This window comes from Numida meleagris, chromosome 1 (assembly GCF_002078875.1).
Source record: "Numida meleagris isolate 19003 breed g44 Domestic line chromosome 1, NumMel1.0, whole genome shotgun sequence".
NCBI lineage: Eukaryota > Metazoa > Chordata > Aves > Galliformes > Numididae > Numida > Numida meleagris.
In genome coordinates this window covers 73,460,752-73,474,088 of record NC_034409.1, presented here as the reverse complement: position 1 = coordinate 73,474,088, position 13,337 = coordinate 73,460,752, and the positions used below count along the sequence as shown (strand labels likewise).

The following is a 13,337-nucleotide window of genomic DNA, read 5'->3' as shown; positions in this document are numbered from 1 at the left end:
TGTATCATGAGGCATAGAGGAATGCTGCTTTCTAACACCACATTGGAGCTAGAGAGTTTTCTTCCCAGATTTCAGATGATACAGTGGCCTGTGGAAGCTTCCAGTTTCCAGAGACTGCAGCTTGCGTCTATGGATTGGTCTCTGACTGCTCTTCCACCCAGCAGTTCTCATCCTAGAGCTTTCCCTTGAAGGACTGGGGTAAGGCACATATACAACTATGTCCTCTTACCAGGAATTCCTTCCTAGAGCTGCTGCCACTTCTAGATCTTGATTACAGGGTAAAGCTGCCCGCAGAGTGTTCATTTTTCAAACTCTGATGATCCATTTGATGAATTATGCAATAAGCTGCAGCTTTTACTGTTACTTGCATTAGAAAATCTTCTTAGAGTTGCCACTTTTACTGCCTTACCTGCTGCTAACACAGTATGAGTTCATTAAAATGCTATGCACAAAGAATATACATAAAGGCTCATGTGGCTCTTATGGAAAATTATGGGCTGTGAAAAATCTTTTGCAGAGAGGAGGCCCCTTGCTATTCACAAATACAGCCAATAATTAAAAGAACACATCAGAGGGTAGTTAAAAGACTGCCAAAGACCCAACAACTGACAAACAACTGTCACACAGCTGCTCCAGGGAGACCCACCCATACAGCCAGCCCGCCAAGCCACAGCTCCACACAGCGTCAGTCATTGCTCTCTCTCTTCATGGCCCGACAGAAGATCAAACATAACCGCCTCCTCGCCTCTTACTTCAACCCCGCCTACTCCGCTAGAAATTTGCATACCAGGCCTCGCCTCTCTATGTGACGAACCGATATAGCGTTGCCTGTAGCAACTGTTGCCCCTCCCTTTTCTTCTGCCATCGGTAACGGAAGCGTCCGGAGCGTAAGCAGTGACGTGACCTGCACTGCTACGCTTGGCCTGCTTCCTTCTCCCCCACTCCCTCCCCCAACACATACACTCCTCCCCACCCTCCGGCTAACATGTGGGGAGCGAGCTCGGGGTGGGCGGCAGATGCGGTGAGTGCGCGCGGGAGGGGGACGAGGGAAATGGCCGCTCCTTTCTTTATGCTCCTCACCCGCCTCCTCGCTACGCGCTCGCTGCCGTTTCCTGGCCTGCCCCGCCTCACTTCATCATACCCGCCGCAGGCGTGGGGAGCGACCGCTTTGCAACAGCGGGGAAGAGGGGCTGGTGGTATAGGCTGCCATCTTCTCGATTTTTGGGGGGAGCATAGGAGATAGATGGGGAGGTAGTGGTGCCGTATATGAATTAACTAAAACAGTGCCCCTCTGTACTATAAAGGGGGAAGTGGTGATATAGCTCCGGAGGTTATCACGTGTTGTGCCCTGTACTTATGCTAATACAGTTCTTCCTTCTCACTTCCCTTTCCCAGCTCTGCACTCTTATTTAGTAAGTCGCCTGATCACGTACCATGTTTCCTAAGAGGCCACAGGCCGTGGTGCATCTAGTGGTCGCATCAGGGCATTAGATAACGTTTGTAGGCAAAACAGTCTTCAGCAATAAAGCATAATCTGCCAAATGGACACCACAGGAAAGCAGCCCACCTGGATGCATCTTAAAACATACTTATTCATGCTTAAAAGAACTTCTAGCTAAATGAGGCTAGCAGTAATAATAAAGCCACATTAGTCATAGCACAACACAGAAATGAGTCCTCCTTAGGAGGGGAATTTTGTTGTCAAAAGTAGTAGTGTTGACTTCAAGATGCTTATGGTAAATCTGGGACCATTTTTAAAAGTGATATTAATGGGAATTGACTTATGTTAGCAGTAGCATTGCTAATAAAATTCTCATTGCTGCATCTTTGATAGTTGACATCCTGTCATCCAGAAAGTCTACTGATATATTTCTGCTCACTATGCATGTAGTTTTTGGACAAAAGGCTACATGTGCTTTATGAATGGTGTGTGTATGGTCCTTAAATTCATTGGTAAGTTGAGTAATTTTTTTCAAACATTTTGGATTTGCATCACTTTTGAGAACAGCTCTTTTGTTGTGTTTATGGATTTGAGTCATTCTTCCTTACTTAGAAGTATCTGGAATCTACTTGCTTACACCCAGTACTTCCTGGCTAAAGGTGGAGCCTGTGGTGTGAATGTAGCATTTTTAAGGCTGTGGGAATACCTCTGTCGTTTATCAGTGGTTTATTCTGGAAGCTGTGTTCCTTCCAGGTGCATAAAAGTGTGTTGATGGGGCACAGATGAATATGTCTTCTCTGTTCGTAACTTGTTTGAAAGCCAGTACTGATTTGAATGATCAGATTCAAGGCCCTGAACTAACATTGGCATGTATTTGTGATCTGACGATTTGGGTGGAAACGTGAGGAAACTGAAGTTTTCCCAAAAAGCCTGAATTGCCATCCTCTTAGCTGTAGAAGTGTGTGTAGATTGCACTACATCAGCCTGTAGAAGAGAACAGGGCCAAATACTCATGTAAGCAGAAGAATCAAGTTGAAGGTGGAAGCTGATCATCAAAAGATCTTGGCTAGTTGTGCTTTAATACCAAGCGAATGTAGGCTCTATGGTTTTGTATTGTTGTGAAGAATGGAACAGAGAATGGTTTTCTTACGAAGTATTTTTGCCACAAAGCTGATGTACCTTTAGTATAGTTTTGCTTAAACTTGAGATAGCTGTCCATATAGGTAGATTTACATGCTTCCATTTGTACTCAGGTAGGTTTGCCCACAAATTTTGCATTGTAGAGATGTTGTGAGGAGGTCTGTCTCTGATTCCTATGGTTTCCATTTATGTTTTTGTAGCCCTTTGGATGTTATGATGATAAAGAATCCTCATTTGAGACGCAGACTTTAGCTGTTTCCATGAAGAGGTTTCCAGTATTGTTTCTGTAACAACCACGGAGGGAAAAATAAGGCAGGGTGGTGCTAGCAGTTTTCTGCTCTCAACTCCTGCCCCAACAGCACTGGCGAATTGGTGCCCACTTCTAGATTCTAGCATATGCATTTTTCAGGTCGCTCTGTAGCTTTTTCTGGGTTGAACTGTTCAGGGAAGAACTAAAGCATTCAGGATATTAACTGTACTTTATTTAACTTATTTATACTGGAGTGCATTGTTCTACTTCTTGAAATAAAAAGTTAAGCTGAGGAAATTGTTGGGAAGAGTGCCAGTCATGGTTAAGCAGTTTGGATGAATTGCTAGTACTTTCTGGGAGGAGGTCATACTTCTTCCTCTGAAAGGTCCCCCTGTGCTTCATATTTTGATGTTTGGTGGGGGGTTTCAAGAATGGGGTTGGGATGTTAAGCTATATATGTAACTAAGAGTCAAGTACTTTCAGAGTTTTTGGGATTTTATTGTTGAATGAGGACGGGAGCTGGCTAGGATTATTTTAAAAGCATTCAGGCATAGCTGTTCGTAGGTGTGAACTTGCCTAGCTGCTTTTTAAACTCACATAAACTTGCAATATCCACAGCATACTGTGGAAAGGAATATCATAGTTTGCCATCTCTTTTATGAAGAAGTTTCGCTATAGCTTGTTGTGAACTTAACACATGCAAACTTTGATGGGTGACTTGTCCTGTTGAAAGAAAATGTCATCAGTTATTCCCTACTCAATTTTGCCATAATTTTATAGACCTATGTTGTAACTTTTCCCCATCCTTCCGCCTCCCTCCCCCCCGTCCTGAACAATCCTGACTATGGTGGTAATAGCGTGTGTGGTAGCCACTGTTTTTTTTTTTTTGTGTGCGTGTGAACCGTTGTACCAGAACAGAGTACCAGTAATTTTGTTGTAACATTTTTAAGTGAATGCAGTGTTTACGAGCAGTGTACTGTAGGCCTGTGCTTTGTTTTAGGCTTTTAATTTTTTCCTAACATCTCCTACAATCTGGTATGATCTGTTTATGTGTGGTAAGTATCTAGTAGATGTTTTCATCAAGCTATCATGTAACCCCAACACCTTATTCCTAAGTAGTAACTTTGACCGCATTGTGTAATAAGAATGGCTTGATCATAGGATTATCAGTATAAAATGTAGCACCTTTCTTTGATATGATAGAGCATATAGGTCTTTCCTGGCTGGTCATGCTTATGAACATATGTGAAAGAGCTTTAAAAAAGTTTAAATAACATAAGGGATAATACTGAATAAGTAGGAAATAGAGCAATTTCCTCTGTAAAAGAGAAAGTACCCTAACCTAAATAAAAAACCCTTGTGTTTTTTTGTTTAAGAGTTGCAAATTCACTTTTATTATTATCATTATTCTTTTTTATTCTTTAATGAATTTCTCAAATAATGTACTTTTGCAAAGAGTATCACAAAAAGCTTTATATGTGTGTGAATATTTCAGGAAATGTTTCAAAGAACATCTGAAGAACTCTTTCCAAAGATGGAAAGTTCAGTCGAAGAGATGGATACGTCTGATAATCAGTGGGGCTGGTTTTATTTGGCTGAGTGTGGTAAATGGCATATGTTTCAGGTAACTACAAATGAAGTTATATTACTTATGACTTCTATATGTCAAACTCTCTATTGCTGAAAATGTCTAAATGTACTTTTTCATTTATTTTGAAGACTGATTCAAATAGTCATTGCTCAGTTAGCAGTGAAGATATTGAAAGGAGCTTCAGAACAAACCCATATGGTTCTGTTTCTTTTACTACTGCAAAATTTAACTACACACTAGACTTTTCAGGTATGTATGTGTATTCATAGGGTAAATTTAAATAACAGAGATGTCAGATACACCAGTTTGTTTGGTTTGTGTAGTGTTTGCAATTTTTATCAACTTTTATAAATAACTCAGTCCTGAGGCCAGTATTTTGAGTTTTTTTAATCTAAGATGTTGATTTGTTAATTGTTGAAATAGGAATTCCTTTCAAGCAATTTTTGATGTAGTAATGTTGTTTGAAAAAAAAAAAAAAAAGACTCTTAAATGTTTCATACACTATACATTAACTCCAGAAACATTTATCCTAACTCTTCTTTTTTATGCTCAGAGATGAAGCAAACCAACCTAACTACCCTTAAACAACGTCCAATAAAGCGAGCTCCCTTTTCTATCAGTGCTTTCAGGTAAGGAAATGAAGCCTCCTGATCTTGATTTTAATCCTGATTTTGATTTTAATTCTGAGTTTTACAAAGTAAAATGAAACAAAAATATGTTTTATATGGAATATTTATATTTATTTACTTTTTTCATCACATAATTTGACAATGTGAGAAAACTAGTCAAGTAAAGAAGGAAGAAATTTTAGAGGGAGAATAATAAAAAGTTTTGTTTATTGATTGATTGAGAAGGTAAGGATCTTGTAGTGGGAGAGGCAAGGCATACTGAATACTGATATCCTTTGGCAAGCTGCTTAAATTTGCATCTGACTTCAGCTGTTGGAGTCCCTTGCAATAAATAACCTGTTAAATAAGAATTGCTGATTGGAGAATTGGAGAAACAGCAGTAGAAAGAAATGGAGTAGTTTGTTCCAGTGTAACAGTGACTTTCTAAATTAGAAGGAACATTGTGATGATGTAATGTTCTTCTGATGTAATCTGACAGTCAATAAATGATAAGCTAGTATACACAGTGATAGTACTATGGATAAAGTTGACCATCTCGAATGTGGTTTACTTTTTCCAAATATTCTTAAACAAAATTTCAATTCTGAATTATCTGGTTATATTTTCAAAGAAGTGTGACATTTGTAATAAGAAGTGTAGTAGCAATCATTTAACGCTGACATTTGGGATGGGCTGTTTTTTTTTTTAAGTGTGAGCTGTTTTTCACTGGGTGTTTGCTGAAGTCTACGTGCAATAATCATGCAATTCAATTTTTTATGTTTCTTGAAGAATTGCCTTCAACACTTCCAATACTTCAGTCAAAATACTCTCTTTTCACATGCTGACACCATTCTTTACTTTCAGATTGCTTCATTTAGTGCCTGTTTTCAGGTCTAAAATTGCTATGTATGTGCTTAAAATATATATATTTTAAATCTACTATAATTTTCAATTGTTTATGTCTGACATGATGACTTCAGGTGACTGGGCCTTCAGGTGAAGGCCCAGTTTTCAGAGTCTTAGACTAGTTTTAATTCCTGATACACTGAAATGTTCAAGCTGTATCTGCACTCTCACTTCTAGATTAGTGTTGCTCTCCTGATGTTGGGGATTTCTGACTATTCCTTTTAATTTAACTTGTATCTTTTGTTGGATAGATGATGTAATAACACTACTGCCACTGTTTGTAATAAATTAAGCCATAATTTGAATACAAAGTAAGTTCTTTACCTTTGACCATAGCTGCTGACAACAGGCTTTTTTAGAATTAAACACTGAATGGTTTTGCGTTGTGGTTGCTTTTTTTTTTTTAGCATACTCTATTGTTTGTAGAAAAAGTGTGACTGAAGTAGGAAAATGCCTCTTGCACTTGTTGTGACATTCTCTTACTTTTTTTTTATTTGAAGTTTCATCTGTGAAAATGAGTCCATCCCTTTGCCTTCGCACTGGGAGAATGTAAATCCTGAGGAGCCGTATCAGGTAAGAGTTGTTGTGCAAGTTGGAAAACACATAATGAAATAGTACATCATGTTGTAATTGTGCTAACTTCTTTTTTTCCAGCTTATTCCTTTGCAAAAGAAAACGAACGAATACAATGAAGTTTCTAGTCTCTTTGGAAAAACAATGGATAGCCACCGAATAAAAAGAATAAAGAGAATACAAAATCTAGACTTGTGGGAGTTTTTTTGCAGGTGAGATTATTTTTAAAACCAACTGTCTTAGGGTTGTTAACAGAGAAAGGCATGCAGTAGGAAAATGTTTAATTATTTTTATTATTATCTAATTAAAATGTGTTACTTTTATCTTTTTTGTTTATTTGCTTATTTCTCAATTTCTGACAGAGTCTTGAAAACAGAATTTTGAAGACTAACTTCTACAGCTGCAGAACTGTAATATTTGTATAACTGCATTATATATTTACGTAGCACAGATGAAAGTGATGCATTGCAATATGTTGAAATTTATCATTTTAAAGTATTGTAATGCAAGAAGTTGCATATAAATCAGTATGTAATGTCTTACTATCACAAGCATGAGGTATACAGTTGTAAAGGAAAAAAAAGACAAAATTAGGTGGTAGAGCCATTTCCTGCTGTAGGTTAGCATTTCTATTGTATGTTACCTTTAGGGCTTCTGGGGTGGGACTGAAATTAATCATAACTTCAGGCATAGGGAATGACTCTGACTTTGTAGCCGTATAAAAATTAATCATTCCAAGATTTTGAAAAATTAATTATTGTGCTGCATTAGGCACTGTATTCCTCCTCTTACAGTAACTTTAATTTCTTGGAAAATATTGAAGAAGATTTTTAACTTTAACATTTCTATAAATAGTTTGATAGGAACTAAACCTTTCTTTCAGCAAAGATGTTCCTGTCTATGTAGAAATGTCAACTTCTCCTAAAGAATAATGAGATGCTGAGGTTTTTTAGTTTCATGACTGATTTTAAGGATAAGAAGTATTTAATCAGTAACTGATTGATGAAATGGCAAAGAATATGTGAAAATAGCAGCAGGTAGACGTATTGACCTATCAGTATCATTTGGTTGTGTTGACAAGGATGGCACCAGGTTTTTTTTTTTTATAACTCCTCCAAGTCTGAGTTTACTGTGTTCAAGTGTGATCAGTGTTCAGAATGTCCGTGTAGTTGAGACCCATACTTTTTCATAATAAAAACTTACTTTTTTCACCTTACTTTTTTCTTTACTGGCTTTTATGTGTTGAATTTTTATTGACCACTAGAATATTTGTGATTTGTCTAATTTCTCAACTTCATGAAACATAGAACAGAATTAAGTGTCCAATTAGCATGTATTCATGTCATTTCTTCAAATTTCAGTGCTACAAAAGCATTTCCTAGGTTCTTTCTTTTCATGTTGTGTTGGCCTGGAAGAACTAGAAGTAGTGAGTTCCATTTCTACTTCTTTCCTAGTATCAAGTTTTAATTATTAAGGCTTATTTGCTTGGCCTTGTGATTTAACAGCCACCTTTCTAAGTTTCCGTAGATATATTTATACCATCTCAGTACATCAGTTTTTGAGAAAAGTGATGGCAAGCAGACTTTAAATGTCCTCTCTGTCTCCTGTGTAGATGGTGGGGGCAGGGATGGGGAGGTGGGGGGAAAACTTATTTGCTTACATGAGAAACAGATTTAATTTGAAGAACATACTAGTTTACCAGGCTAATCAATCAGTGAGAGGAATCCATGGCTTAGGAACTTTATAAAAATATAAAAGCTTGGAAATAAGACAATATAAACATATTTTTCAAGCTCAGTACTGCATGTTGTCCATTTCTTTGAAATATATTTATTAATAAATCATAAATAATTGTAATGTAATGCCTTTAATATGGTGGTGAATCTTTGCTGCCTCTCTCTTTCTCTGGACTTGGTTGATAGGAGATTCACGTATCTAAACTGTAGGCCCTGAGAATGCCTCTCCAGTTCATGTCTGCACTACAGTTATAATCAGATTGTTTAATTTGATAAACCCAAATCTGCTTTTTTTTCTGCAGCCACTGTGGTTTTTATGTGGTTCAGGTACATAGACAAGAACAAAGCTGTGATACTTCTTACTTTTGTACGCGTTTTATGGCTTTCTGCCCATAAGCCTGTAACATAGGTTCGACTGTTGTTCAAAACCTGTCTTTTTTTCTCTCCTCTCCAGAGTTCTTTAATGGTATAACGGAAGACTCAGATCTTCTAGAAAGCATGTGAACCATAAATTTAGAAAACCACAGTCATGTTGGTAGTTTTGCCTAAGTATTAAGATACTTTTATTTTTAATGGCTGTGCTATTTTACTGGGATAATTATAATCCACTAAGATTGTTATCCCTTCAACCATGCAGTTTATGTAGTTGAAGAGAACAAAAACAACAACAAAATAAGAGAATGGTGTTTGTTTTTTTTCAGAATGCATGTGCAAAAAATGACCCTACTGAAGCTATCACGTGAATAAAATTGATACAATTTTTTTAGAAGACCATTTTTTTCCTAAACTTACATTGCTTTTGAAAATAGTATACAACATCCAGATGTGATTTCTAAACGTGTACCTTAAGAATTCTAATCTCTTTTAAAATATGAAATCATATAGACACTTGCAAAAATGAAATTTATAAAGTGTTTTAAGTCTGTTACATCTCTGCAGTGTTTTCAGAGTAGGAACTTAATTTGTTTTGTACAAATGCTTATAATAATATATTGTGTGTTCTCTGCAGGAAAAAAGCTCAACTGAAGAAGAAAAGAGGCATCACAACTATCAATGAGCAGATGTTATTTCATGGTACCAGTAATGAATTTGTAGAAGCAATATGTATTCATAACTTTGACTGGAGAATAAATGGGATGCATGCTGCTGTATATGGAAAAGGTAAATATTTGTTCACAAATGGCAGTTTGGCAGTCTGAACTGTTCAGCATTAAGTGTTCCTTATAGATTGTTCTTTCTGATGTACTCCTGTCCTTTTACAGGAGGAGTTTAATATAGCTCTGCTTTTACATCAAGTGTACTTAAGAAAGTAAGAATACAGTAAATAATGTAATTGGCATAACTGGCTGGTTGGACTTTGGAGGGGTGGATGAAGGGTGAACTGCAAAGCAGTGTAGTTCACAAGGAAAGTCTCCCTGCTAAAATATTCATGCAAAATACTTGCTTGTGTAATGCAGGTGGTTTTGAAAGTAATGCTTCCTATTTCCATGGAAACTACAACAGATCCAAAGAGCACAGTAACACAATTTCATAAAGCACAGAACACTCCGATACAGACCACTATTTTTCAACATCAGTCACCAGCCATGAACAAGAGCCTGCATATTGTACTCATAAAAATTGGCACCAGCAGAGGTAACCCACTGTTTCACAGCTGCTATGACAATGCTGTTGATAGGAAAAAATGCTGCCTTTGCAGTCCGTCTTTCATTGGCCCAAACAGGTGGAAGTAAGAAGGTGCCAAATTTGGGCTATATGATGGGTGGGGTAGGACAGTCCAGCCAAGACTGGCAATGAGCTGCGAGGTCTTCAAACTAGTATGGGGCCTGGTGATACCGTGTTGCAAGAGAAAGTTTGTTTTCTTCTCTGGCCTGACTCTGGAAGTTTGAGCCTTCAACTTTGTCAGCATTGTGATGTAGCGGTCAGAGTTGATGGTTTGTCCCAGTCCTAGGAAATCCAGAAGGATTCCCCCTTCCCTATTCCAAAAGGCAGTCCACATCACTTTACCTGCTGAGGGCAGTGTCTTGATCTTTGTCTTCCATGGGGAATTCACATGGCGTCACTCCGTGTACTGCTGTTTTGACTCTGGCTCACAGTGGTGACACCATGTCTCATCACCACTAATGATGTGATCCAGGAAACTGTCACCTTCAGCCTCGTTCAGTAGGTCCTGGCAAACTTGCACACGGTGTTCTGTCTGCTTTGGTGTGAGAGTTTGTGGGACCCACCTGGCACAAACTCTGCAGTATTCCAGTGTTACCACCATCATTTCCAACGCACTGAAGCTGATATTCAGCTCTGTACCTGGATTACCTGGTCGTAATCTGACAATTCACATGGATGAGCTGGTCGAGACGCCCTTCATTTCATGAGCTGTTCAAGGCCTTTTTCAATTTGGCTTGTCTTAAACTTTGCTGTCACCACTGCTGAAATGCACCACTTACTGCTTTGCTGTGCTGACATTCATTGTTAGGTCTCCGTAAATGTTCAGCAAGCGTTGATGAATGTCAGCAGGTACAGTATTTTTTTCTGCATTGAAGAATTCAGTGACACACCTTTGCTTCTTACACATTTCTGTGTCAATCTCCATTTTGTAAGTCTGCTCCTCTGCTCTTACCAATATTCTGTTGAATTCTGTTGACGTGTGACAATGGCGAGAGGTTTCAACCTTTGATGTCATACCATCAGCATACAGACATACCTCTGACATTGCTGGTCAACATAATAAAAATAGGAGGCATTACTTTTGGAGCAGCCTTTGGATTATAATGATGTAGGAAAAAAAAATCATTGGATTCATAATAAACGTAAAAGAACAGACAATTTTCATCATCCTGGTACCCATCCATTAGAAGTTAACCTGCCACGATAAGAATATACTAAAAATTTGCTTTTTTTATTTCAAAGGGACCTATTTTGCAAGAGATGCGTCGTATTCCAGTCGTTTCTGCAAAGAGGATATGAAGCATGGAGATACTTTTCAAATTCATGGTGTGAATCTGCAGCCTCATCTGCACAGACCAGATAAAGTCATGTTTCTTGCTCGTGTATTAACTGGCGACTACATCAATGGTGATTCAAAATACATGAGGCCTCCTTCAAGGGATGGAAGTTTTGTGAACTTGTATGACAGCTGTGTGGATAATACTTGGAACCCAAAGATATTTGTTATCTTTGATGCCAACCAAATCTATCCTGAGTACTTAATAGAATTTTGTTGAGTTTAATGAAGCTGAACTGAATATTTGTGTCTTCTTTCTTTCACAAAGACAGCAACATAAAAACCCAAAGTGTGAAAGGACAGAGGTGACAAAAAAGTTAGCATATGTTTATGAAGCTGTTAAACATTTAAGAGAGTTTGTACATCTGCTCCTAAAAATCTGTAAATAAATTTCACTAATGCCTTTTTCCAATCTAAGGGAGTACTACAAGTCTGAAATTGCTTAGTGAAAGTATTACTAAGTTTTTGTTTCAAGAAAGAATTTATGTTCTGAGTTCTTAAAAATATATTACAAGTAGTTATTTGTGTGGTAGTAATATGCTTGTAATACTGTATCTCTGTGATTAAACAAACCTTTTCTAAAGATTGTTTGTAGGACTTAAAGCCAAACCTTCTCCTATGTGTATGTGTGTGTGTTTTGTAGTACACATTACAGGACGTACAGGACCTAATGATCAGCAAAGCTGCTATGTTTAGATTGAAGGTGAGCTTCAGTTATATTCTTGCTTGGTTACAAAACTCTTGCACTACAATTTCAAGTTTGTTTTTGAGAAAAATGAAGCCCTAAAGCTCTTGTGGTTGGTAACTGTTCAGTGTATAAATATTGAGCTCAGTGCTGGGATGTCATCACTACCATATAACTGTTTGAGTTCTTGCTCTGTATTTTTGCCATGTTGTTGTAGTATGTATGTGCATGCACATATTTGCATGCAGGTTGTGCTTTCTTGTCTGATCACTGTTTAAGAAGCACTCAGTGCTGGTATACTTGCTGTTACTGAAGACAACGTCGATTAACTTCACTGGGAATAATACAGAGTTAAACCAACAATGAAAATTTTCAGAAGATGTCATCCTTTCATTTTTTTTAACACCTCAATAAAAAAGCTTTTAATAACATATGTTTAGATAGGTTTTTCTAATTTATGTAGTTGTCGAAAACACTCCTTAATTTTACAAGTAGAACAAAATAAACTCTGCATAAAGAGCATACATAAGTACCCAAATGCATGAATAAGAGCTTGAAGAAGGGAGCTGTTACTGTGATATGTGCTAAAATCTTAGTTGATTTGCCATAGAACAGTATTTCTAGTGATTTTATATGCTGAGACATAATGAGGAACACCAGGGACAATAATGCAGAGTACAAATGTATCCTTTATGCCTTCCATGCTTCTTCAAGCTTGCCTTTGGCTCCATAACAAATCCTTACAGAGAGCATTAAGGCAGGTAGGGACTAATCTTTATTGGTCTGTCGTGGAGTTGTTAACAGACTTCTTTGATCAATGGCTGTATTTAAAATTGACTACATATCTGGCATCATAACTGATGGAAACATCTCTTCCTTCTCCCTAGTGTTGTTATCTTTACCTGTCAATGGCTCTTGCACAAGTTGCCTGTTTTAATTTATAACTTTATAGCAGCTTTTCCTTTTAGTCCTAAACTGTTAAAGATGCATTTTTTCTTTACCTTAGAAGAATATTTGATCTCTGATTCCAGCTGAGAACTGCAGGTCCTACAGTTGTGAACATGATTCATGTTTGATTCACAAATATGCAAGCTATGCACACTGTTTCCCACATTGTGTAAAATAGCAAATCATGCAGGGATTTTTTTATTACTGGCTCCTTTTCATTCTTAACCCATAGTCCAGAGTATGCCCTTCATGAAACTAGCAGAAACACGTGCTGTTGTTGCTGACTACTCAGCACCAGATATTCCGTTCGTAAACTGCACCCTGTTTGCAAGGACTAACACCTAGTCCCTGGCCATCCTGACGCGTGCACACACCAATATGATGAGCGGCAAAATGGAGTTTATTGCCCCGTTACAAAGTCTTATATATCCTTCCTTATCTCCCTTATCTCTTTGTTC

General features: G+C 37.7%; 1 protein-coding gene across 3 annotated transcripts; it reads left to right on the top strand.

Annotated features, from left to right (window-relative positions):
* On the top strand, window positions 844-12,300 carry PARP11 (poly(ADP-ribose) polymerase family member 11). Of its 3 annotated transcripts, none has more exons than XM_021393843.1 (8): window positions 844-1,021; window positions 4,327-4,455; window positions 4,551-4,671; window positions 4,976-5,051; window positions 6,437-6,509; window positions 6,591-6,721; window positions 9,255-9,406; window positions 11,153-12,300. In XM_021393843.1, the coding sequence occupies exons 1-8, from the start codon at window positions 986-988 to the stop codon at window positions 11,464-11,466; spliced, it is 1,032 nt and encodes a 343-aa protein (XP_021249518.1). In that variant the 5' UTR covers window positions 844-985; the 3' UTR covers window positions 11,467-12,300. The 3 variants fall into 3 exon arrangements, with proteins under 3 accessions (XP_021249518.1, XP_021249530.1, XP_021249524.1); XM_021393849.1 differs by lacking the exon at window positions 844-1,021 and adding an exon at window positions 1,034-1,953; XM_021393855.1 differs by lacking the exon at window positions 4,551-4,671 and having other exon boundaries at window positions 865-1,021.

Excerpts from the sequence above, each read along its gene's own strand:
- PARP11 (XM_021393843.1), top strand. The coding sequence starts at position 986 with ATGTGGGGAGCGAGCTCGGGGTGGGCGGCAGATGCG. Across the intron at positions 6,510-6,590 it reads ATCCTGAGGAGCCGTATCAG|CTTATTCCTTTGCAAAAGAA; the intron begins GTAAGAGTTGTT and ends CTTTTTTTCCAG. Across the intron at positions 9,407-11,152 it reads TGCTGCTGTATATGGAAAAG|GGACCTATTTTGCAAGAGAT; the intron begins GTAAATATTTGT and ends TTTATTTCAAAG.